Source organism: Oncorhynchus clarkii, chromosome 2 (assembly GCF_045791955.1).
Source record: "Oncorhynchus clarkii lewisi isolate Uvic-CL-2024 chromosome 2, UVic_Ocla_1.0, whole genome shotgun sequence".
Lineage (NCBI taxonomy): Eukaryota > Metazoa > Chordata > Actinopteri > Salmoniformes > Salmonidae > Oncorhynchus > Oncorhynchus clarkii.
Window position 1 is genome coordinate 69,346,426 of NC_092148.1, and position 26,704 is coordinate 69,373,129.

At 42.2% G+C, this 26,704-nt stretch overlaps 2 protein-coding genes across 3 annotated transcripts; one reads left to right on the forward strand and one right to left on the reverse strand.

The window, feature by feature from the left end:
* Positions 1–1,845: 1,845 nt before the first annotated feature.
* On the forward strand, positions 1,846–9,812 carry LOC139372982 (selenide, water dikinase 1-like). 2 transcript variants are annotated; one of them, XM_071112894.1, is made up of 10 exons: positions 1,846–1,989; positions 6,263–6,391; positions 6,858–6,954; positions 7,033–7,136; positions 7,350–7,457; positions 7,581–7,735; positions 7,916–8,006; positions 8,209–8,308; positions 8,444–8,656; positions 8,776–9,812. In XM_071112894.1, exons 2-10 carry the CDS (start codon positions 6,296–6,298, stop codon positions 8,988–8,990), a joined length of 1,179 nt encoding a protein of 392 aa, XP_070968995.1. In that variant the 5' UTR covers positions 1,846–1,989; positions 6,263–6,295; the 3' UTR covers positions 8,991–9,812. The 2 variants fall into 2 exon arrangements, with proteins under 2 accessions (XP_070968995.1, XP_070969003.1); XM_071112902.1 differs by having other exon boundaries at positions 1,962–2,003.
* A 1,127-nt stretch (positions 9,813–10,939) lies between these two features.
* On the reverse strand, positions 10,940–22,606 carry LOC139372973 (carnitine O-palmitoyltransferase 1, liver isoform-like). Its single transcript, XM_071112882.1, has 19 exons — positions 22,318–22,606; positions 21,287–21,446; positions 20,904–21,043; positions 20,579–20,750; positions 20,311–20,412; positions 20,015–20,152; positions 19,807–19,884; positions 19,599–19,706; positions 17,130–17,214; positions 16,786–16,981; positions 16,507–16,692; positions 15,666–15,771; positions 14,873–14,989; positions 14,554–14,718; positions 14,323–14,457; positions 13,571–13,723; positions 13,327–13,440; positions 13,067–13,159; positions 10,940–12,948 (listed from the first exon to the last, which is right to left on the reverse strand). Exons 2-19 carry the CDS (start codon positions 21,425–21,427, stop codon positions 12,862–12,864), a joined length of 2,316 nt encoding a protein of 771 aa, XP_070968983.1. The 5' UTR covers positions 21,428–21,446; positions 22,318–22,606; the 3' UTR covers positions 10,940–12,861.
* Positions 22,607–26,704: the final 4,098 nt, after the last annotated feature.

A 26,704-nucleotide genomic window follows, 5' to 3' on the forward strand; every position in this document is an offset into this window, starting at 1 on the left:
AGAGTGCATTTGCCATTCTGGTAAAATGCATTGTCTATTGTATAGGACAGGAAACCAAAGTAAGGCCATGAGAGCATAGGACAGCTGGACATACCAAGGTCAGAGGGATACACAAAAGAGGGGGTCAGCCAAATGACCAACGGATGGACTATAGACATAGGGCATATATTTTTAGGACATGAAGAGAAGAGAAACATAGTCTACTAGTCCTAATAAGGACAGACAAACCAAAGAACGAACCAAGCTAAACTTAAGGGGCCCATAGGATAAGATGGGCATGTATTATTTTTGGGACATGAAGAGGTCCTGTCACCATTATAACTTGACTGAAAGCAGATATGGGCGCTATTGAGCGTGAACAAGCAGGATGCACAGATTGGGATATAATGGTGGCAGATGGACTGAGGGAAGTAACTTCATTTGCATGTGGGGTGGACTCATATGTTGTATGTGTATAAAAACAGAGCCAGTACTCTGGAAAAGTGTGTGTTCCGCGGACCATCTAGGCTTCTGATATGTGTGTATTAAAAGCCTATATTGAATTCACAAGTTCTTGTAAGTATTATATTTTGTAACGATCCTCCACGACATAAGCTAGCACGAAGACGCGCACTTTGAAAGGAGGGAGTTGTGTAACGACCCTGGGTTTATATACGACCCTGGGATATCGACTCTGCCACTCGAGCATGCTTTTGGGGCACAGACGATGGCGCACTGGATTTTGTGCCAGAAGGTTGAGGGTTCGAGACCTGCTCCCTGCCTGTTTCATTACAAAATGTTATGAATTACATTTGTACGATATGTAACAAATTTGCAATTCGAACGACATGTTACGAATTTGCAAATGTAGGAAGTTACAAATTTGCTAAACGTACAATATGTTACGAATTCCAATTTGTTATGGCTAACGTTAGCTAGAGGTGGCTAAAACTAAAGTTAGCTAACTGGCTAATGTTAGCTAGGCTTAGGAGTTCAGTTAAAGGGTTAGGGTTAGCTAACATGGTAAGTAGTTGCAAAGTTGCTAATTAGCTCAAATGCTAAAGTTTTCTGTGATGAGATTCGAACACAACCTTTGGGTTGGCTAGACGTTCACATTATATGCCTACCCATCCAACCCTGCCAACCACTGTCCTTTTGTTTGTACCTCATTAAGTAACATGCTTCCTTATGTAACCACACCAAACGTAACATATACCAATTTGAACGTCCCAGATTTACGTTTACTATGTTACGTCTAGTCTATGAGACCAGTCTGTCATATCAGGTCTATCCAGTTATTATCAGATGCATCAATGCTATGGTACCCCCTCATTTTATCAGTGTCTTAGTCCTGACATATAAGGTGTATAATTGTATGAGCTGATTAGAATTACATTTAGCAAGTCGGCTAATGCAAACCTTTAATTCAGGCATTAATTTAAAAGGAAAATGATCAGTCTCTTTCCACATGGTTAAAACCACACATTTTATAAAAACAGATACTGTACATATAACCTGGAATTCAGAGTTAATTTCACAATGAATGTACAATCATATAACATTATGCATGCACTGTTTCTATTGTAAACGCTATAAACTTGATTAGAACATTTGTGATTGCATACTGATCTCTATCATATTGGAGGGAAGACTAAATTAAAGGTACAATCCATTGTTGACTTTTTATTGCCAGACTCTGCGGTTCTTTAAAGGGGAGTTAAAGGCGCCAGTCTCCATGCGAAGGACCCTTTGTGATCTCGTGCTTTTACCTCAAGATTTCCCCCGTTGTGATGACGGTCCTCGCCTTGTGATATTATCTGATGCATGTACATCTATTTATTTTATGCATTTCCCAACGCGATAAAATGAAATACATTCTGTTGTAAAACAAAAAATAAAAGTTAATAGATTTTTCGTCAGGCTATCTTCAAGGACACCCGATTTACTCCAAATGCATTCTGGTACTGTCCCTTCCCTTGTTTCTGGAGACCCGCCGCTAAAGCAAAACCGGTAAGGATAAACTGGTGAGAGCAATTAAAGGGGAAATGTTATACGAATCTAACTCTGGTTCAGCCCTGTAAATGCAAAGGGGGGGTATTTTACATATATGTAATGCAGCATATGATTACAAACTGTGTGCAAATTGCATGTATGGCGTTATTTTATTGTTACAAAGTCTGTTGTAGCACGTCTCGCATGGCGCTGTACAGGAAGGGGTTAATTTTTTCCACCGCCGACATTTTTATGCACTGCTTTCCCGGTTACTTCGAAACAAAAACTGCTATTTTTCGTTCTGTTTTCGCTAATTTTAATTATTAATAATACCGTTTTTTGTTTTATCCGCATTTTAACTATTGTATGAAGCTCGATTAGTCACACAAACGATGTCCGACTTGATTCATAGTTAGCACATCAGCTAGCTAAACTCATTGATTAGCAAACAGGCTATTACTTAGCCAATGTTAGCTCCCTGGCTGGCTACAAGCATGCAGCTGAAAGACAGGAAAAACTCTCACAATTATTGATAACAGATTATTTTAATGTCTGTAGTTAGCTAATTGATTAATATTGGTAACTTTTGACTGCCGAAATTGATTTGGCTGAAAATGTCTGGTGCATGATTTAATTTGAGCCGGCGCACACCAGCCCAACTTCACATCCTCCTCGCACTGTTTCAGAAGCCAAACTCTGACTAGGACCCCAAGCGCAACAATTTATCCGGAGCCATGATAAAATACAGGATCACACAGTGACGCCTGGGATTGTGTTTAATATTTAATGTATTCTATTTTTGTTTTATTTAGCCATCAAATTGCCCGAGACCAGATCGACTAGTTAGGTCTGATTCTATGTCCAACGTCCACGCTTCTCATCAATGGTATATTCTAGATGACTGACAGGAGGCGCTGTTTTGAATCCACCATCTTGGCACTCCCCCAAAGTTAAAAAATAAATATATATTTTGGAAGCTATAGAAATGCATTTATGAATGTCTAGATTTGTTTATTCTATTTAGACACCTTCATGCATAGTTTAATGTGTGCTAAACATAAAATAAACAAATATATACAAAAACATTTGTCATTTACAGCTACCTTTTTTGAAAGTTTCAATGTTACTGTCTGCACTACAACAACAAAATACTTAAATACATGTAATTTTGTCCCTGAAACATTTAATTGAAATACTGTAGAATTCCATTCATTCCTATGGAGGGACTGCTTCTTCTGGTGAGTGCCATTATGGCTAACTTGTGGCTTCAAAGCCTCTTATTGGCTAATACATAGAATCAGCAAATCAAGGTTAATATATAAATCATTGCTTTTAATATGTCACAGCAAAGTGAAACAGATATGTGAATAAATAAATGGAAACTGGTCTCTGGTTGTTATGTCAGTGAGTGGTCAACAAAAGCAGTTTTTATACTCTGCAGAACTAGAGGAAAACATAACTCAATGTGAAACCATGTTTAGTCTAGGTTTTTTCTCGGCTGTACTTGTCACTGTAAACAGGTGTTTATGTTAAAGGGTATAAATGGAAGACTTGTGAATTTGGCCAAAACTACAGGTAACTGCCAAAATAAAGAAAACACCAACATAGTGTCTTAAAGGGTGTTGGGCCACCTCGAGCCACTAGAACGGCTTCAATGTGCCTTGGCATAGATTCTACAAGTGTCTGAAACTCTGTTGGGATGCGACACCTTTCTTCCTAGAAAAATTCCATAATTTTGTGTCTTGTTGATGATGGCGTAAAACGCTGTCTCTGGTACCACTCTAGAATCTCCCATAAGTGTTCAATTGTGTTTAGGTAGATCTGGTGACTGAGACACACAACCTTTAAACCCCCTATGCTACTTTGAGACCTCTCTTTCAAAGTGACTGAGACCTTTTCTTGCTGTGGTAGCCAAAATAATGGGCAACTGGGCATTTTTACACATGGCCCAAAGCATGATGGGATGTTAATTGATTATCTCAGAAAACCACACCTGTGCTCACTAGAACAATCAAATACTAGCTCTCGTTTCTTAGATGATCTTTGGAACAATCTGTGTGGATGGACTTATCCCGCATATAAAAAAATCTAACGCACACATTATCACATATGTACACGCATACGCTGCTGCTAATTTCAATCTATCCGATGCCTATTCACTTTACCCCTGTCTACATGTACATATCTACCTTAATTACCATGTATCCCTGCACATTGATATGGTATTGGTAATCCTTGTATATGGCTTCATTCTTGTTTTATTTCTTGTTCTTTTTTCTTATTTAACTGCATCGTTGATAAAGAGCTTGTAAGTAAGCATTTCACTGTAATGTCTACAACTTCAATTTGGCGCATTTGACAAATACAATTTAATTTGATCAAAGAAATTCACTTTTCCCTTTTTTTGAGTGATTCATTTATGATTTATTGGATTTTGCAACAAGTTCAAGCCATTGATCAACTGATTCAGCTTTAAAGATAGTGGCTTGCGAAAGTATTCATCCCCCATGGCATTTTTCCTATTTTGTTGCCATACAACCTGGAATTAAAATGGATTTTTGGGGGGGTTGTATCATTTGATTTACACAACATGTCTAACACTTTGAAGATGCAAAATATTTTTTGTTAAACAAACAACGAATAAGACAAAAAAAAAACGGAAAACTTGAGCATGCATAACTATTCACACCTCCAAAGTCAATACTTTGTAGAGCCACCTTTAGCAGCAAACTACATCTGCAAGTCTCTTGGGGTATGTCTCTATAAGCTTGGCACATCTAGCAACTGGGATTTTTGCCCATTCTTCAAATTGGATGGGTTCTGCTGGTGTACAGCAATCTTTAAGTCACACCACAGATTCTCAATTGGATTGAAGTCTGGGCTTTGACTAGGCCATTCCAAGACATTTAAATGTTTCCCTTTAAACCACTTGAGTGTTGCTTTAGCAGTATGCTTAGGGTCATTGTCCTTCTGGAAGGTGAACCTCCGTCCCAGTCTAAAATCTCTGGAAGACAAACAGGTTTCCTTCAAGAATTTCCTTGTATTTAGTGCCATCCATCATTCTGGCCAGATTCCCAGTCCCTGCCGACGAAAAAAATGATGCTGCCACCACCATGCTTCACTGTGGGGATGATTTTCTCGGGGTGATGAGAGGTGTTGGGTTTGCGCCAGACATGGTGTTTTCCTTGATGGCCAAAAAGCTACATTTTAGTCTCATCTGACCAGAGGACCTTCTTCCATATGTTTGGGGAGTCTCCGCTGTGGAGCTTTGCAGCTCCGTCAGGGTTATCTTTGGTCTCTTTGTTGCCTCTCTGATTAATGCCCTCCTTGCCTGGTCTGTGAGTTTTGGTGGGTGGCCCTCTCTTGGCAGGTTTGTTGTGGTGCCATTTTCCTTCAATTTTTGAACAATGGATTTAATGCTGCTTATATTTTTTTTAGAACTCAACCCTGATCTGTACTTCTCCACAACTTTGTCCCTGACCTGTTTGGAGAGCTCCTTGGTCTTCATAGTGGTGCTTGCTTGGTGTTGCAGACTCTGGGGCCTTTCAGAACATATAGTGAGATCATGTGAGACTTAGATTGCACACAGGTGGACTTTATTTAACCAGTTATGTGACTTCTGAAGGTAATTGGTTGCAGCAGGTCTTATTTAGGGGCTTCATAACAAAGGGGGTGAATAAATATGCACGCACCACTTTTCTGTTTTCTTTTTTAAATGTTTTTTGAAACAAGTTATTTGTTTCATTTCACTTCACCAATTTGGACTATTTTGTGTATGTCCATTACATGAAATCCAAATAAAAATCCGTTTAAATGACAGGTTGTAATGCAACAAAATAGGAAAAAACGCCAAGGGGGGTGAATATTTTTGCAAGGCACTGTACATACATGCACAGGTATTTTTAGTTAGATTCGTTTTTTGTAAGTTTACTTACTTTGGACATTTTTGAGATATAACCTAATCTTCATTAATAGCACTTTGAGGTACACAATTATTCTTCAACACTATTGATACCCGAGGGTAAATTGTTCTCATCAAATGTCTGCATAAGCATCCACTATGCCTTTACCTTTTCAGTTTAGTAGTAGTTACAACAAAACAGAATATTTCAAGTTTCACAACCTCTTTCCTTTACTCATCCCTCGGTCCTTCTCTCCTTATTTGCTGTATCCTGATCCTGGATGCTAATTGGTTGAACAGAGAAGAGATGTAGTCAGGGGTGACTGTCCAGTGTTACTCCAGCCATGTTTCTCATCCCTGTCTCCCATTCTCCCTATCTTCTGTCCTCAGGTTATTGACTGAGGTCCCAAAGTGTCTCCAGCCATGTCTGTCAGAGAGTCGTTTAACCCAGAGAGCTATGAGCTAGACAAGAGCTTCAGACTCACACGCTTCACTGAGCTCAAAGGAACGGGCTGCAAGGTGGGTTTTTCTACACCCCTGGCACTGTGAACAGAGTTATTAGGGTACATCGAAGATCGGCTACTGGTATAATGGCAGTGAATAGAATGTTATTGGCCACTTAGTCTTTGCTGCTTTCAAAAGTTTCCTTGCTGTGTCTCTAGCGTTAACAGTAAGTCATGTTTGGGAGCAATGAGCAGACATTTACTTTATTTTCATAACTATACAATGTAAAGTTTGGTGAGTTTGAGAAAAGCACTACAAATGCAACACATTAGGATGATGATTAAGCTTGACTTGTAGTTCTGAGGTAATCTGCTTTATCCCCTTACACTGTGTACAAGACAGTAGTTTTGGAATTGTTAGATTACTTGTTATTACTGCATTGTCGGAACTAGAAGCACAAGCATTTCGCTACACTCGCATTAACATCTGCTAACCATGTGTATGTGACAAATAAAATTTGATTTGATTTGTTATTCCTTAGGTACCCCAGGATGTGCTACAGAAGCTTCTAGAAGCCCTGCAGGAGAACCACTATCAGGAGGATGAACAGTTCCTTGGAGCTGTCATGCCCAGACTTGGTATGAACACACACATACTTTATTCACATCCATTCTTCAGATAACTTTTACAGTTTTAATAATAACTGTTCTTTGCAGGCATTGGTATGGACACCTGTGTAATCCCCCTCAGGCACGGGGGCCTTTCTCTAGTCCAGACGACAGACTACATCTACCCCATAGTGGACGACCCCTATATGATGGTAGGTTATCATTCTCTACCCCTCTTTGTGTTAATGTTTTCAGGCATACCTTACATGCTTTAGGTCCTGTGAGTATCGTATAGATTGAGTAGTTACTGAGAGCTTTGGACTGGAGTCGTTTCTTTCACCTTGAGCAGAGTATGTGTTATCTTCATTCATATCTACAGTAAATCATGTCAATAATGCCTTCTTTATTCCTGTCTGTGTCTATAGGGGCGAATTGCGTGTGCCAATGTTCTAAGTGACCTGTACGCAATGGGAGTGACGGAATGTGACAACATGTTGATGCTGCTGGGGATCAGTAACAAACTGTCAGAAAAGGTGCATGGCCACACACACATACACACGTGTGTGTGTGTATATATATATATATATATATATATACACCAATGTGTAGCACCCAGCCACTAAATAGTCCCTCCCCTGTCTCTGATTCCCTGTCAGGAGCGGGACAAGGTGATGCCTCTGATCATCCAGGGGTTCAAAGATGCGTCGGAGGAAGCAGGCACGTCTGTTACGGGGGGACAGACGGTTCTTAACCCCTGGGTGGTCCTGGGTGGGGTGGCCACCACGGTCTGTCAACCCAATGAGTTCATCATGTAAGAACCCTCTCCTCACAGACAGCTGCCCTCCTGTCTTTCACTCTTTTGGGGATTTCACTATTGTTCAGATCTCTCTCTGAGCCTATAAACTCTAATTGCTTTGATCATTTGAGCTGTGTTCTGTGTTGTGATAGTAATGATAGTTATGGTGATGATGTGATGTCTTCTGTCTTCCAGGCCAGACAACGCAGTGCCAGGAGATGTGTTGATTCTCACCAAACCTCTTGGGACTCAGGTGGCTGTGGCGGTACACCAGTGGCTGGACATTGTAAGTCTCAACACACGAACCTCTCCTTTGATTTACTGTATTGTAACTTAAACACTAAAATGTAAATGTAATGAACGGAATGTGTCTGTATCCCTCAAAAAATATCAATGGCAGGGACAGCTGGACCCAATCAGCGATTTATCAGTCATTGCCGTGCCTCAAAAGTGGTCTAAAATCGTGTGTATATATGTCTGTCCCTCAGCCTGACAAGTGGAATAAGATCAAGCTGGTGGTGACTCAGGAGGATGTAGAGCTGGCCTATCAGGAAGCTATGATGAACATGGCCCGGCTCAACAGGACAGGTACACACCGCCCAACTCAACAGAACAAGTTCCTGTCCTCAAGTTGTTCTCCCCCTTCTCTCCTGTCTAACTTCTACCATTGTTTGGATGAATGTAATGTGAATATTGATGTAGTTGTTGTTGTTATCTCTCCAGCTGCAGGTCTGATGCACACCTTCAACGCTCACGCCGCCACTGACATCACTGGCTTCGGGATTCTGGGCCACGCCCAGACATTGGCACGGCAACAGCGTAGCGAGGTCTCATTCGTCATTCACAACCTCCCTGTGCTCGCCAAGATGGCCGCTGTGTCCAAGGCCTGCGGGAACATGTTCGGACTCATGCACGGCACCTGCCCTGAGACATCAGGTATGTGTGAATGTTTGTGTCTCTGGCCGTGCATGTGTTTTTGTCGACCTGTTGTCTGTCTAGGTTCTCTCACCTCTTTCACACACATACTCATCAGCCATCTCTGTCTCTATCTATAGGGGGTCTGTTGATCTGTCTTCCCAGGGAGCAGGCAGCTCGTTTCTGTGCTGAGATCAAATCTCCTAAATACGGCGAGGGCCACCAGGCCTGGATCATCGGCATTGTGGAGAAGGGCAACCGCACCGCCCGCATCATCGACAAACCACGAATCATCGAGGTCGCTCCTCAGCTCTCCACACAGAATGTCAACCCCACACCCGGCGCAACCTCATAATACCTTTCCTCTCCCCTGCAATGCAGACCGGAACCACAGAGCTCGGCCGAGTTTTTTTTAGACTCATAGAAAACCATCCTAGAGTGTGTCAAATGTATACACGTATATATATATATATATACAATTAACTGGGTTGAGGTGTATGTACACCTGCCTCAGACCGACAGAAGCCTTAGGGGCAGGTCATCACACAATGGACTGGTCACAACAAAAAACAACAACATCTCTAAAAAGAAAACAAGTAAAAATCCATTTGCCTTTTGTCTGTTGTAATCTGTTATGTTTGACTGAAGAGGCAGGCAGCTTTTGGGTTTAAGAATAGATTTTGATTATCCGATTCTGTTGATTCATTTAGAATCTTTAGGAGACTCGGGTGTCCGTTGCCTCCAGGGCTCTTTTTAAAGGGTGCTTGTTCTCGACAAGTATGTGTAAGAGTTTTTTTTTAAGCGATGGGTAGTGATATAGCGTTTTTGTTTGTCCGTTCACTTTGTGTACAGTTGAAAAACTTAGTTGTAGTTTAAAGCTGTAACAGATGCCTGGAAAGATTGAAACATGACTTTCAAGAGAAAAGAGTGAACATAAGGGTTACTTTTTTATTTTCACTTTTTGTATCCCCCAAAAAACAAATAAATCAAATAGATTTTTATTTTCTTGCCAGTTTTACAAGAGCACTATCAAATTGATTGATCTAAAGGAATGCATTATCAAATTGGACTCCCTCTGTTCATATTGCTGTTTTATACTTCTAATCAGTGATAGAATCAGTTACAAGGACATTAAATCCATTCTGTCATCTTACAGGCAATAAACAGAACGTCCTGGTATAGTTTGGCATACTTGCCTATGGAGATGTGATCATACTGAGTAGGATTTGGGAAGAAGTCTGAGCATGGTGTCTCAACTCTGTTGCATTGCACACACCTACCTTTTTAAGGAAGCCGGTATCGTAAGAGGCAGATGAAATAGTGAGTGTTCAAGTCTTGGTTGACACTTTGCTCCATGAAAATAGTACCAGTGCATCCATCTGCAGCAGAGCTTACACTAGCTGGTTTTCTATAGAATCTTCCAGTACCTAGAGGTTCCATACAATTTGTATACCGGTAAAGTACTTTGCTCAGATTTGCCAACACTAGATTTGCCACACTATCCCAATAAATGTACAATCTGCGTCTAATCATCCTGGTTGGGATAAGTGTAGTCTTAGATTCAAATCAGATGGAGCATTAACCAGCATTGACCGACATCCGCATAGCAGATGTTTTAGAGTTGTAACTGCGGTATGAGATATTCTATCGGTGAGTGGCTGCTTCTGTATGCCACAAACCACTCCCTTAATCCTACCGGGTTAGAAGTTCAAAACGGCTCTAGAAAATGTAGGCTATCGGTGTTAAGAAATAATTAATCAAATGTCAAACCATTGATGTTAGGCTAAAGCATGTTTTCATGTTAATTTGAATGGGGAATTTATAGCGTATCAGTCTAATTCAAGTGTTTGAACTTCTAACGTGGCTGCATGGGATGTTGCATTATAGTCGGGTGTGGTTTCAGTGTATCCAACGGCAGTGTCCACAATAAGGTAACACAATGAGACGCTTGTGGATTTGACAGCTCTATGCAGTTCCAACATCTAGCCCTTAGTACTCTCCGGTTATCTGATGTAAGGCCTTTTCTCATGTCTGGTACCATAAAGGGTTGTATGGCACTCTGCTTACAAACTGAAATAACACTGGATCCTCTCTTACACTGAAGGACTGTGTTTGTTCTCTCCTATTGTTTCTTAAAGCAGGATGTTGTCATTATGCCATGTAGTAGCTAAGCACTTTGCACACCAGAATGTAATTCCTCTGCTATACATGACAACTGGAAATGTATGTGGTGTAGTTGGCCAAACAGTTCAGGTTTGAGAGTATACATTTTTATGTGTCCAAGTCCAAAGAAGAGGTAAAACAAACAATCAACATATCCTTTATTATAATACTCTAAACACATACAGTTGAATTCTTAAGTTTACATACACCTTAGCCAAATACTTTTAAACTCAGTTTTTCACAATTCCTGACATTTAATCCTAATAAAAATTCCCTGTCTTAGGTCAGTTAGGATCACCACTTTATTTTAAGAATGTGAAATGTCAGAATAATAGTAGATAATTATTATTTCAGCTTTTATTTCTTTCATCACATTCCCAGTGGGTCAAAAGTTTACACTCAATTAGTATTTGGTAGCATTGCCTTTAAATTGTTTAACTTGGGTCAAAAGTTTCAGGTAGCCTTCCACAAGCTTCCCACAATAAGTTGGGTGGCTTAAGGACTTTGTTGTCCTTAAGCCATTTTACCACAACTTTGGAAGTATGCTTGGGGTCATTGTCCATTTGTAAGACCCATTTGTGACTAAGCTTTAACTTCCTGACTGATGTCTTGAGATGTTGCATCAATATATACACATAATTTTCTACCTCATGATGCCATCTATTTTGTTAAGTGCACCAGTCCCTCCTGCAGCAAAGCACCCCCACAACATGATGCTGCCACCCCTGTGCTTCACGGTTGAGATGGTGTTCTTCGGTTTGCAAGCCTCCCCCTTTTTCCTCCAAGCATAACGATGGTCATTATGGCCAAACAGTTCTATTTTTGTTTCATCAGACCAGAGGACATTTCTGCAAAAAATACAATCTTTGTCCCCATGTGCAGTTGCAAACCATAGTCTGGCTCTTTTTATGGCGGTTTTGGAGCAGTAGCTTCTTCCTTGCTGAGCGGCCTTTCAGGTTATGTTGATATAGATAATTTTGTACCTGTTTCCTCCAGAATTTTCACAAGGTCCTTTGCTGTTGTTTTGGGATTGATTTGCACTTTTCGCACCAACAAATGTTCATCTCTAGGAGACAGAATGCGTCTCCTTCCTGAGCGGGTATGATGGCTGTGTGGTCCCATGGTGTTTATACTTGCTTACTATGGTTTGTACAGATGAACGTGGTACCTTCAGGCGTTTGGACATTTTTTGTCTTGGCTGATTTAATTTGATTTTCCCATGATGTCAAGCAAAGAGGCACTGAGTTTGAAGGTAGGCCTTGAAATACATCCACAAGTACACCTCCAATTGACTCAAATGATGTAAATTATCCTATCACAAGCTTCTAAAGCCATGACATAATTTTCTGGAATTTTCCAAGCTGTTTAAAGGCACATTCAACATAGTGTATGTAAACTTCTGACCCACTGGAATTGTGATACAGTGAGTTATAAGTGAAATAATCTGTAAACAATTGTTGGAAAAATTACTTGCCAAAACTATAGTTTGTTAACAAGAAATTTGTGGAGTGGGTAAAAAAACAAGTTTTAATGACTCCAACAGAAGTGTATGTAAACTTTCGACTTCAACTGTACATACGATTCAGATAACAGATTCAGATATACTACCTTATATATTACAACACTTAAATACTCAAAACAGTGCTATTTACAAGTGTACACATATTACAATCAGATGCAAATTCAACTGCCTTTGAACTAAACAGATGCCTTGCCTATCCTTAACCTACATTACTATATCATATGAATCAATGTTCTTTAAGGCTACACCAAGGCATTTTGTGCTTCATTGCTCTTGCCAAAATTGGTTCAATACTATGCTAAAAATTCACTGCCATTTTATAGAAGGGATAGTGCGAAATAAAGTCATAATGCTTTAGTAAATATTTATTTCTACAAAACAATTCCCTCCTGCTAACTGAGTAAATATCCAAAAGATCTATAACTTGACCCATTCTAAAGGCGTTACCCAGAAGAGACTAGCCCTTTTGGAAATAATGTAATGTCACAGAGCATGAAAATGTGGTATGAAGTCTATAAAGACCTTTCAGTCTGTCTACTCATCACATCTCTTTCTTGTCGTTTTGGTCGAATAGCGCACGAATGTCCAGCATGGCCTGTCGAATGTTCTGTCCAAAGCGATAAGAGTCCTACAGAGAAAGAGACAGTTGTTTGACCTGATAAAGATCCAGCTAGATTGTCATTAAGGTAGTATGTAAGTGCTATATACTCTATGGTTCATCATGTAGTGTGACACAATGGTCTCACCGTCTCAGGGCTGGAGAACTTGCTGGAGATGTGGAATGTGATGAGGTTCTCTCCTACAATGATGTAAGAGACGCCATAGCCGTCATCAGCCACCTGGGGGCGCAGGAGAGACAGTACCAATCACCCCTAACACTGACTACTTCATAGAAGTAAGAAGCAGACATAGAAGAAGTAACAGAGTACACAATGGCAGTAGGACTTGAGAATCTGGTCCCAGCTAATTTCTTAATGTGTGTGTTGTGTGCGTGCGGTAGACTCACAGGGCCAAACCCCCCTCCTGCACCCACGTATCTTGGGAACTTGTTGATGTCGACCATGTTGAGCTGCTGTTGAGGAGTCTGACTAGTGGACAACCTCCAGGGCTCTGACAAGACCTACACAGGGGGGGGGTCAATTGAAAAGATGGGTAAGTGTAAATCTCTGATATCATATCACTTGGCTGCCAAAGTATAATTTAAGACATATAATGGTGTTGACTACACAAACACTCAGAAGCGAGCTGACCTGTTTGAGGAATGGTGAGTCGATGTTGAGGTACTTGGACATGATGTAAAGACAGAAGAGGTGTCTGTCGATACCAGAGCCTGTCATGGCCAGACGATACATATTCTGGTGTTTGTCTGCAGCCTTCCGGAAGAGGTCCAACCTCTGGGCACTCTGCTCATAGAGACAACAACAGATGATATTCAATCAAAACCTAAAAAACACAACAGATAGTGCAGTGGTGGCCAGTCCTCCACCTGCAGAGCTACTGGGTTTGCAGGGTTTTGCTCCAGCCCTACTCAGACACACATGATTGTACTAATCAACTGTTTATCAGCACTTTGAATAGCTAAATCAGGTATGTTAGTGCAGGGCTGGAACAAAAGCAAAACGTGCATAGCCAGTAGCTCTCCAGAAGGAGGGTTGGTCATGCTTGCTCTAGAGGACACCCACCTCTGGCTAGATAGGTACAAGATACAGACATTTGGGTCCTGGTCACCTAGTTCTCAGTCAGAATGACCTGAGCCTCACTGGCAGAGTTACATCATGTCACTGTCTATCAGTAACTCCCACAGACAAGGCTACTCACCTGCAGTGCTGCACCCACACTGTGTTTAACCACAGATATAGTCAAACATCTGATGATCTATATCTAGCATGCATAGTATGTATGTGGAAGGGGACTGTTACTGCTCCTGTGCTGTCATTAGTGCATTCTATATTGCCTCAGGTACACAGTAAGAGAGGTGTGTGTTTAAGGTGTGTGTCCTCACCTTAGTGTTCTTGTCTTGCATGGCTCTGACGAAGGCTGTGGACTCTATGGTGCAGGAGCGAACCGTCTCTGTCCTACCCTCACGGAACATCCGGGTCATCGAGGCCTCATACGTCAGACAGAACTCCCCCTTATCCTACAATACATAGACAACAAATACATTCAGTTTATTTGAGACATGATATTGTTTGTCTGTTGTCTATTCATCACACACACACACACACACACACACCCTGAATTGAGCCAGCTGCAGTGCTAGCTGTATGAAGGCATCAGGACTGGTCCTACTCTTCTTGATCAGGCCTTTCCCAAACTCATCAAACAGACAGCCATGGAAGTCCACGTCATCAGCTATCTCCTTGGCAACCATGTAGGAATCCTCAATGACCTCCTGGCACTGAGGGATGAGGAGAGACCAGAGAACAGAAAGGCTCAGACAAGACACAAGACAGCCTGTAGAAACTACTGACTGGTCTACTGAAAACACTAAACTAGCTTTTCCTCTTTACTAAAGCTACAACTTTTGATCCCAAACACATTAGAAGCCATACCTCCAATGGAATGTCCCATTGTAGTTTGGCGGTGGGAGGCAGGCCCTTGTTGATGTCTCCTTTGCAGTGTCCCTCCTCTGTGTAACCCAGATGGAAGCAGTCTGTTGCTAGGACGTACTACACAGAGACAGCAGCACAGCAACCATTAGATTCACACAACACACTTCCCAATGAATCACACCATGTCATATATTGTGTTTTAGAATAACATGTTTGTAATACATCATTAATACACCATCAACAGGGCCGGCTCCAGACATAAGCGGTAGCTAGGGGGCCCCCGACCCCAAAAAAAGGAACTCAGTCAGGGTCTCAACTAACTGTAAGAATAGTAGAAAACACCAGGTGCAATTAGCTGACACAGCCATGCGCATTTTTTTATTTGTAGTTAGTCTAGCCATCTTGTAGTAATCATGGCCGAATACCGACCGGGCATGTGCCCAGGGGCCCTGACCTCCTGGGGGCCCACATAGATTATGTTAGTCATTCTCACTCAGATGTCATATTAATATGGGGCCGCGGCTTTTGTGGAGCGATGGGTAATGATGCTTCGTGGGTGACTGTTGTTGATGTGTGCAGAGGGTCCCTGGTTCGCGCCGGGTATGGGCGAGGGGACGGTCTAAAGTTATACTGTTACAATAAGTCATGGCAAATTATGTAGAATTTGTGGAAATTAGCTTTAAAACTGCAGAAATGTCTCTCCACCACATGCAAAATGGGTAGAATTGCAGGAAATTAGATATAAATTGTACATTTTTCACCTTTTTCTCCACATTTACCACAATAACATTACCTCCCACATGTGTCCTACAATGGGAGCGTCTGCCCACGAGTGTTCTGCATTGACTCCTAGTTTACCATTCTTATAAGCGATCAGGGTGAAGGATTTGTCAAACCACCTGAGAGAGAGAGAAGGCATATCAGGTTAAACACTGAAACACACATCATAAAGGCAGTGCACAGAAAAGCAAGATAGCACTAAACTATCCTCACTGAAATAGGCCTACTTTACAACGCATCTTTTTTTATTTTCTGTCCCGTCTCACCTGTCATAACACTTCCCATTTGTCTCACCTGTCATAACACTTCCCATTTGTCTCACCTGTCATAACACTTCCCATTTGTCTCACCTGTCATAACACTTCCCATTTGTCTCACCTGTCATAACACTTCCCATTTGTCTCACCTGTCATAGAACGCCCCATTTGTCTCACCTGTCATAGAACTTCCCATTTGTCTCACCTGTCATAGAACTTCCCATTTGTCTCACCTGTCATAGAACGCCCCATTTGTCTCACCTGTCATAGAACTTCCCATTTGTCTCACCTGTCATAACACTTCCCATTTGTCTCACCTGTCATTACACTTCCCATTTGTCTCACCTGTCATAGAACTTCCCATTTGTCTCACCTGTCATAGAACTTCCCATTTGTCTCACCTGTCATAACACCTCCCATTTGTCTCACTTGTCATAGAACTTCCCATTTGTCTCACCTGTCATAGAACTTCCCATTTGTCTCACCTGTCATAACACCTCCCATTTGTCTCACTTGTCATAGAACTTCCCATTTGTCTCACTTGTCATAGAACTTCCCATTTGTCTCACTTGTCATAGAACTTCTCATTTGTCTCACCTGTCATAACACTTCCCATGCAGCAGGGACTTGGCGTACAGGTCCAATGATCTCAGCTTGTCAGGGTCGTAACCGTGTGCCTCGTCGTCAAGGGTGAGGAAGAAGGCTGACGTCTCGATGGCCTCCAGAGAGGCTTTGTTAACACCCTGGCTGAAGTACTTCAGACGAGACCGCGCCCAAGGAACTCTGGGAGAGGATAAGAGGTGGACATTTTATTTCTGATGTGTGTGTGTGAGGAAGGAGGGGAGGTTGCGCTTTCGTGCCTATATGTGTGTATACCTGTTGCCGGCTGTGAGGGCAGCCAGTTTGAGTTCCCCAGGCTGTGGCTCCGTGGTGTCGTCGAGGATCCTCTGGAACTGAGTCTCCAGCTCAGAGGGCCAGAGGTGACGCCCCCCGTAGTACAGCCACACCTTAAAGAAACGTCCCTTATGGTACACCACCAGGTGCTTCCGGTCACTCAGGTGCTGAACAAAGTCTGGACCAAGGAGTAGGAGAGGGGGTGAGGACATAGAACATTATAAGGGGTTGGGGAATGCACACTTCTCTTGAACTCATGTTCATATTGATTCTACCCAGCGATAGTTTGATAGTGTTATGCCCCCAGAAGGCAGCAGTGTGCTCACCTGTCTCTATGCCAGGGATACGTGTGGTGTTGAACATCCTCTCCATCTGATAGGAACACATGGGCACCACCCCCAGAGCCCTCAACTAGAGAGAGAGTATGCCAAACAAAAAGCATTGACTGCAAAGATAAACAAACCATACAACTCTATGCACAAGGACTACATTTAAAAGTCCAAAGCAGCCATTTTTATCACCACAACAAATAATTTCTGGGTAACAATTAAGTACCTTAATCTAACCACTAGGTGGGGGGTAGTCTAGTGGTTAGAGCATTGGGCCAGTAATTGAAAGGTTGCTGGATCGAATCCCCGAGCTGACAAGGTAAAAATCTGTTGGCAGTTAACCCACTGTTCCCCGGTAGGCTGTCATTGTAAACAAGAATTTGTTCTTAACTGACTTGACTAGTTAAATAAAAATACAAAATGTACAAACCTTACTACTATGCAAGGTCAAAAATGCACAGAAAAAGCTTCTTAGCAAAGAGCAATTTCTCAAGCAGGAATTTCACTAGGACTGTCTTGGAGTGGTCTGAGTGGGGAGGGGAAAACTGAAAACTAGCTGTTAATGGAATCCCACCAAAATATGCTGATAAAAACTCTTAAATATCTACTCCGAATTATGATTCAAAGATCTTTGCAGAAATAATCGGGTGACAGCTATGATATGACCACTTGATTTTGTAAAACATGTATTTTGGTTAGTGAAGTGGAATAACAGCCGGTGGGTCCATTTCATGACACGTTTTAATCACTTAATATATCATCAACAAAATTGTTATCAGTAAAAACACTATAACTATTTGGTAGGTCTACCTTTACTTTTTACCTCTGTGAACTTTCATTATCCTCCCTCCTCATAAGATATATATTTATTTTTATCTCAAAGATATGTGGGTATTTGGTCACAGAAATACAATATATATGAATTAACCTCTTGAAACTAGGGGGCACTATTTTCATTTTTGGAAAAATAAAGTTCCCAAAGTAAACCGCCTTTTTCTCAGGACCAAATGCTAGAATATGCATATAATTGACAGCTTAGGATAGAAAACACTCTAAAGTTTCCAAAACTGTCAAAATATTGTCTGTGAGTATAACAGAACTGATATTGCAGGTGAAAGCCTAAGAAAAATCCAATCAGGAAGTGACTCATGTTTTGAAACCGTTGTCTTCCTATGCACCCCCATTGGCCACTGAAAGGGATATCAACCAGATTCCTTTTTCTACGTATTCCCTAAAGTGTCTACAGCACTGTGACGTAGTTTCAGGCCTTTATGTTGAAGAATGAGCGTAAACGACTACATTGCTTAAGTGGCCAGCTGAGGGCTCTCAGAGTGATTCTTGCGTAAAAGACAGAGGTAGTCATTCTTCTCGCTCCTACTGAAAAGCCAATTGTACCGGTTGATATATTATGGAATAGATGTTTGAAAAACACCTTGAGGATGGATTTGCCAACGTTTGCCATGTTTCTGTCGATATTATGGATATAATTAGATTTTTTTTCCGGTGTTGTCGTGACCGCTATTTCCGGTGGATTACTCAACATAAAGTGACAAACAAACGAAGGAATTTTGGGTATAAAAATAATCTTTATGGAACAAAAGGAACATTTGCTGTCTAACTGGGAGTCTCGTCAGTGAAAACATCCGAAGATCATCAAAGGTAAACGGTTAATTTGATTGCTTTTCTGATTTTCGTGACCAAGCTTCCTGCTGCTAGCTGGACATAATGCTATGCTAGGCTATCGATAAACTTACACAAACGCTTGTCTTGCTTTGGCTGTAAAGCATAATTTCAAAATCTGAGATGACAGGGTGATTAACAAAAGGCTAAGCTGTGTTTCACTATATTTCACTTGTGATTTCATGAATATGAATATGTTCTAGTAATATTTTTTGACCGTTGCGCTATGCTAATTAGTGTAGTTGATGACAATTTTCCCGGATCCGGGATGGGTAGTTCTAAGAGTTAAACTTGCAGAAGGCAAATCATTTCTGCAAAACAAAATATAAGTGTTGATATTTGTTATTGTGTTTTTATGTATTTCTAATACCTTAAATACTTTTTCTGCTAGATGTTTTCTAGGACCTCTTTTCCATGAGTTTGACCAAAGATCTAAGCCTTTGCTTATTCCTCATTTTTAGCAGGGAAAATGTATATATGCCTTAATTTTTCAAAAAATAGACTCTTGGCTTTCATTTGACACCAAATTTGATGTGTTCCTATGGACTTCATATGTTAGTGCTCATGGGGCATTTGAAATGGAAATGCCCTAGACCAGAAACAAGTCGAAGGCAGTGGGAGGAGGATTTAGGTTAACAGAGAAGGAGGGAGATGACCTGGGTTATTTAAGTGGTAGAGAGAGGGCTGAGGGCCAAAGGGGAAATGGGGGAGGGACCTGAATACTCTCAAGGGTACAAAGAGGGAGAGAGAGGGGGTGAGAGAGACAGAGAGAGGGGTACTCGTTACCGGTGCATGTTCTCCTCTCTCTAGTTTGCGTCGGTACTGCAGCATAGCGTGAACCACATTCCCTGCCCGAGCTGCCTGTCTGTGTGTGGGAATCACGTACAGCAGATCCTAAAGCAGATCATCAAATACATCATTAGGTAAAGGTTACTGGATACATCTCAAGCAATGCCATGTTCCCTGTATGAGTACTCATATAGACATGTCTTACCATGGCGTAGAAGTTACTGTTGACCATGATGGGACTCCTGCCTCTCAGGTAGATGTACTCCTCCCACCAATCACTCACCTGTAAAAACATAATCTATTACAATCATTTGTTCTAAAGAGCACTTTGAGCACTCACCAAAACAACTTAATAAATAAAGTTACCACATTATCGTTTCATGTAACCTGACATCACACTTCAGAATACGTACGTAGTTAGTAGCCCACCAGGATTTGAGGATGAGGTATTTCTGGAGTTTGGGTGCCTCATCTCTCTTGAAGTCATTGGCCACCACCTCCATCTGGTTGTACTGCTCATCATCCAGTAGGGGGCGCACTGACTCCAGGTACTGCAAGGTCACAAAGCGATTATATGATATAATACTGATATGTAGTGTACATATATGGTTCTACACTGGTCCTGGTCCATCACTTTCCTGAAAAAATTGATCAGTTTCATATTGTATTTAATCTAAGCATATGAGACACATAACCACCTCTCTCTCACCCTGGTTATGGTGTCGTCCACGCTAGGCACAGGTAGTCTGGGTAGGGAGGCCTGGAAGCTGTAGAGGAGAGGTCTGCGCCCAGAGAACATCTTGACCAGACTCTGAAGAGAAACAACACAACACAATGACTGGGTTAATTGTCAGAATAATCAAATACTCATAGATGACAATAAGAGCTCAGAAAATATATTGTCTTGATTCTGAACTATAAGTGAGCTGCTCTTTTGGTCATGTTTCTATTGAAATAGAGACATTTGACAGACGTACCAGCCAGAGTTTGGTGCAGAAGCTCATTTTGCCGTGGGACTCAAAGATCCAGGCGTGGTAGGAGAGAAGGGCCTTGAGAATGTACCTCAGCATGAGGATGAGAGAGAGCCACAGGCCTGTGGCAAACAGGATGGCACTCAGCACTGTCTGGGTCTGCACTGTCATGTAGTCACTGGAGAGAGGAGAGAACCTCACATCTAAATGATGTTTATTGTCCTTTAACAGAAAATTCTATCAACGGATACCCAGTTACATACTTAATCTGAAAAAATATGCATCGCTCTTCCCCAATGCCTCTTCATCATTATGTTATTTGCTCACTGACCTGACAGGCAGGGTCCTCTTGATGGTATCTATCATTCCCAGTGATGGGTCTATCCTGGCATACATGGTGCTCATGATGGCTATCACAGCGATCAGCCAACTGGATGGGCTGGCAGGGTAGACCCCTGTCAATATCCCATTCTGAAATAAAATCATTTAATGTTAATTTAGATAGTTAGCCTACAAACAGACGAACAAGGCTATTCCTGGATGTACTAGCCTATGTCCCAGCCAAGCACTAGGCTACACACACCTGATTCAATCAAGGCCATAATAATAACTTGAATCAGTTTTTTTAGTGCTGGACTGCAACAAAAACCAAACTAGCTATCAGGTTCAGGTTTGGTAATGACTGTAGGGCTACTTAATCATTCGAAAACAAACCTTAAATCTTATGGCGCGCTTTATCCATGATGTCACTCCCGACAGGTAGATGTGTTTGAGTACCTCGCGGCTCAGGTGGAGGTCGATGCCATCTGGGGTGACGGTGAACTGGAAGCCAACCGCCTGATGTGCCTCCGCCATTCCGGTGACGTTGAAGACCCTGTTAAGAGAGATAGATAGACAGAGACGTTGAACTTCAATTGTTTACACACGTGAATGTATTTTAAAATGTTTGCTCTTGCACAATTATTCAACCAAAACAACTTTAGGCTAATGGATGGATGTGGGAATCAAAGTCAACCCTTAATCAATTTCTGGTGAGAGAAACAGGGCTGCATTACCACATTTGCTACCTCCTTTTTTGTTGTTGTTGCAGTTTTAAAGCTAATTTCCTGGAATTCTACACATTTTGCCATTGCTTATGAGGTGTTCATATGCCTTCTCAGGGGCCCCGTGGCACATGCCCTGCGTGCGCGTTCGGTAATCTGGCCCTCTTGTAATTTCAGGGATTTAACTGTATGTGGAGGTCATAAGTCTGTTTATGTTGTGGCCCGGTTGACTGAAAAGTGGGCTTGAATTTCTTTTTCCATGTCATATGACGGGCCAGCAGCTAAGTGGGGCAAAGTTGAAATGCCAGATATAGCCTAGGCTACTGGCATGCCTCAGATGTAGGACTGGTTTAAAAATATAAACACTGCAGACTAGGAAGAGCATGTGAGGTCTACTACACCACAAACCACATAATGAAACATTTTGCAAGGTGAATTCATCAAAAAATATTCCAATAAATAGGCTTTGTGCCACACAAATATTGTGTGGCACAAGGAGCCTACACAATTACTAACTTTTGGCTTGCTTTGTTTGTCAAACATCTGAAATGCACAATAGCCAGCACCAACAACAAATCCATATGGTATCTAACTATACTAGGCTACAGTATTACATACATTAGTGTGTCATGGACAGCTACAATAGCCTAAGAAATGACACATTATAGCAATCTAAAAACCAAACATTCAGTAATTCCATACCTTTTTGCTTAGGGATTCAATTCAAGCTTGCTGAAGTGAAACAAAAGAAGACCTTGACTGTGGTTTCTCTCAGTGGAATTCCTCTGGACCGGGGCTGAACCTCTGTGTTCTGTGTGTGATTCCTATGCCCTTGAAGTGGCTTTCCTCAGGTACTGAGAGCAATGCTATCCCCTATGCTTTCTCCCTCCCTCCCTCCATCTCTCTCTCTCTCTCTCTCTCTCTGTACTTCCCCTATGCCCCCCTCCTCAGACTTTTCTATCTGTAACTGGACACTATCTAGAGCTAGACTGTAACCTCACGTGTCTGCTGACCACATAGTGTTCAAACCCCTACAGAGTACACCTATAAATACATTATGTTGATTCATCAATCTATTTACATATATATTAAGTGTTATTCAGGGAAACCAGTGACAAATGGTTAATTAATAATGAATAGTTATAAGGCATGTTTTGAGGCAAGTTTCATCTCGCTGTCTCGATGTCTCTCGGTAAGCAGTGTGTCTATAGTGGCTATGTCATGTAATAAATAACCCACCATGTTCCCTTTTAATGTCACTACACTTGTGGATATCTCACTCACTGTTTTTCTCATGGTCTGACAGGCTTTAAGCTTTAGTCTGACACCCAAGAGTCCTGGGATTAGTTAAGATCAATGGCTTTATGTTTCAAATATGTTTAATTGCTCTTTAACCTCTATTTCACAAATACATTTGTCACAAAGTGCTTATTAGTAAGTAAACCCCCCAAAAAGAGTAAACAAAGGCAACGATGGGAAAGGCAAACTCCATAGGAATTCTTTAAAAGGACGGAAACGAGATTGGGAGCCCACCCTCCTCTGGATAGAGATTTAAGGCACGTACAGATCGGTAGTATTGTCGATTGTCTGCCAGCTGAGAGTACTTAGCACCTCTGAACAGAGTTCCGAACGTAATTTGCAAATCGAGCCAAACCGATTCGATATGTAGAAACGGGAGAAAATTATTTTTTATATACGCATGATATTACAAAACGCGCCGTCACCAAGTGAACGAATGGCAAACAAATTACCCCCTATTGTACCGATAATTGTCTGGTGAGTTTTCTCCTTTAGACTACTTTAGTTCAAGTTGTCATTAAAGGCAGAGCGAAAGCATGGCAAGGCTTATTGTTGCTGACACAGAACGGATACCGTCCTCATATAGCAAAGACCCACGTTGCTTTTTTCCAGATACGCTCAAAAAATATCTGGGCCTGAACCCCAAACAGAGCAAACCAAGGCAAATCAGATTGATTGATGAACGTTTGTGTCAGAAGGAGAGTTGAAGTAGGGCTTCATAGCGGGTGCTTCATAGCGGGTGCAGATGGGTAGAGGAGGGAGGACAGTGAGAGAGAGGGAGTGACGATCCAGCATTACAGCAGTGCTGTGTTCTATACCTGGCATGTATACCTGGTCACCCAACACTGTCCCCTGTCCAGTTTGGAAGGACCACCAGAGGGCAGGCTGGGCTCACGGATAGTAGCCCAACAAGGCATGGGAGACAAGGTAGTCAGAGGCAATTAAGCACAGCTGACGGTACTAATGACATATTCTCCTTCCCCTATAAGAGAGAGTATGGAACCAGCAGAGAAGGGGTGAAAACTATCTCTGGAAGATGGCCACCGAAACAGGAGCTATCCATGAAGAGCCATTAAGACGGTGACAATCCCGTGACTTTTGTTGTAGTTTAAAGATAGTCGTATTGTGTTCCTGTTAAATCTGGAGAAGAAGATGTATGTTTTGTCCTTGGGAGATTTTCATTGTTTGTGTTGCCCAAATGCCCTCAATAGAAAACTGTGTTCAATCAAGAAAACTGACTCGTTTATTCCTCCTTTCCGCTGTAGAGTGACGCCCAATTACTTGGTCCGCTCACACCAGCTAACGCCACCTTCTCAGCCCCTTTCACCTAGGACCAGATACGGGAGGATTAGATAGATAGGCCTATGGCATTTAAAACAACTTAATCTCATTCAAGATAACACTCAGGTGGTTGTCTCACCTGCCCCCACTGCCCAGACACCACACAGAATGATGCCACCACATTCTCTGAGTTATTTCCTCCAATCACAAACAGCTGGTGCCCAGGAAGTAGAGACTGGGAAGGTCAACAGTGGCTTTGGTTAGGGTAGGGAGCAGCTCAGACCACAATTCTGGGAAAGAGAGAGAGAACAAGTGTGTGTGTGTTAGGTGGTTCAATGCTGTTATTCATTAGACTGCAGCTTGCAATTGACCAACATGTAAGGTTGAAATTAACAACTCCACTCACTACCTGAGACAAGACTGTTTGACCTTGCCTGGAGTCATACTGTAGTAGCAGCTTTTCTCCAGTCCTCTGGATGTTCCCCAGGACATAGAGACAGGGGCCCAGGCTTGTGGCCAGAGGGAGGTCATGGGACAGGAACAGGGTGAACTGAAAGTCAGTCAGTCAGGCAGAAAGGAGACAACAAACCTGCAGCGGAGCACACACACACCTATGGTTGGACAGAGTTAGTTCAACTCGAGTTCACCATTTGTAATTTTAGTGCACACATTTTTTTGTTATCGTGATTAAATGCATTCTGAAAGTGTTGAAAATAGACTGAAAACATCATGCATACAGCTAAAAACCACAATGCGATGTCCAAACAAGTTAACATTGAGGTTAATGAACGTGTGTTTTATCAATTTACCTGATTGCTGTTGCTTTGGACAAAATCAAGACATCAATATTCTTGTAATGCTTTTTTGTATAAAAAATGTACTTGTGTGTAGGCAAAAGGTAGACATTTGTAGAGCCACAAGTTTGATGTGGCCATTGCATGCTATGAAGGGGTTGTACCTAAAGGAGGCCATTTTAAACTCCCAGACCCTCTTGGCCCATTGCCTGTAGCCCCCAATGAGGTAGAGGTAGTTGAATAGAATCACTGCAGTGAAGCACCACTTATCAGCCATGAAGGGGAGCTCTGTTATTGGATGCCAGTCACCGGTGACCTCTGACCCATCCAGGGTGAAGAGGTGGCGGCCGGCTTCTGGGTCGTTCCAGGAGGTCAGGTTCTCCTTCCTCATGCTGCAGAGCCAGAGCTCACCCTGCTACCTCAGAGAGGTCAATTCAGCCCTGCCTTCAGCCGGCAGACACCTGGCAATGCATTCACAATATGAATAAACAGTTTTCAATTGAAAGGAGAGTTCACTCCTTGCAATTTAAGATTATTTGGTGTGGAACTTGAAACCCATCAAGTAGGCTGATTGAGGTCAGGTATGGGGGGAATGGGGGTACAGTATGTCATGCTGCACCTGGTGAGGTGAGGCAGCTCCAGCAGGTGCCTGCAGAGGTAGAAGAACAGTTGTCTCCAGCTCAGTACAGCAGATGTCCCGGGCTAGAGCCAGGTAGGACAGGCAGGTGTCTGGGGTTAGAACACCTGACAGGGCCAAAAGGCACTGCGACACCAAGGTCTCAGCCAGCAGGTAGCTGCCCACCTCCAGAGTCAGACAGAGAGCATTGCCACATTAGAAACATTACAACCTTACAAACAATACATTGCTGGTGCTGTGTGTGATGTGCCAGCCTGGGCCAGATGAATTTCCATGAATGGAAAATGAAGTATGATATATGAGGAATAATACCCACTTAGATGTGTTCTCCCATTTCCTCCTGAGGAACGCTGAAGTCATTCCAGAAGCTGAATTCTAGAAGGGAGTGGAAGACTGAGAAGGGAATGTGGTCCAGGAGAATCAGGCTCTCTGAGGTCTCTCTCATACTGGACTGGGACATGGCTCTGAAGTACTCATTACAGTCAGACAGACGACCCAGGCTTACCTTATACACAGAGATGGAAGGTTAGCGTTGTGATTATGTCAAGCTATGGAAAAATGCTGCAAAGTCTGATGGGACACTCTACATAATGGAGAAGTGAGCGCTACCATTTCTAAAGGTAATGCAGGGATGATGTGATGACATACAGTAGCTGTTAACTTACGTGGTAGGTATGTGTGCTGGTCTGCACTGTAACCATGGTTCCGCTTCCATCTCCATGGTCATAGGTATGATATGCCTCATTGGTCTGCCACTCCTCTGACACCCTGTCCTTCACCTGAGTCACCTGATGATGTCAGCCAGGTGTGTGGCACCGAGAAGGGCGTTCGCCACACCCTCTCTAAAGCATACTTCAACCACCCGCTGATCCACAGCAGCACAACTGTTACATACTGTCTGAGAAGACTCATACTGAGGAGACGAGATTCCTTACTAAGGGTGCGGTCGTAAATTGCCTACAGTGTGTCAGAGTGCTCTCTGGGTCGTTGGTAAATTCAGAGGGTTGTCAGATTGTCTGTTCGTAAATTGAGCGTTTCGGAGCACAAACTGGGCGCTCTGGCCGAGGAATAGGGTTGA

What these genes read in the sequence shown, in the direction of transcription:
- LOC139372982 (XM_071112894.1), top strand. Translation starts at nt 6,296, where the DNA reads ATGTCTGTCAGAGAGTCGTTTAACCCAGAGAGCTATGAGCTAGACAAG. An exon ending in GTAACAAACTGTCAGAAAAG is followed by an intron (nt 7,458 to 7,580) that starts GTGCATGGCCAC and finishes ATTCCCTGTCAG; the next exon opens with GAGCGGGACAAGGTGATGCC. An exon ending in TACACCAGTGGCTGGACATT is followed by an intron (nt 8,007 to 8,208) that starts GTAAGTCTCAAC and finishes TCTGTCCCTCAG; the next exon opens with CCTGACAAGTGGAATAAGAT.
- LOC139372973 (XM_071112882.1), bottom strand. Translation starts at nt 21,427, where the DNA reads ATGGCGGAGGCACATCAGGCGGTTGGCTTCCAGTTCACCGTCACCCCA. An exon ending in TCTGCACCAAACTCTGGCTG is followed by an intron (nt 20,413 to 20,578) that starts GTACGTCTGTCA and finishes GTTTCTCTTCAG; the next exon opens with AGTCTGGTCAAGATGTTCTC. An exon ending in TGCAAGACAAGAACACTAAG is followed by an intron (nt 13,724 to 14,322) that starts GTGAGGACACAC and finishes CTCTATGAGCAG; the next exon opens with AGTGCCCAGAGGTTGGACCT.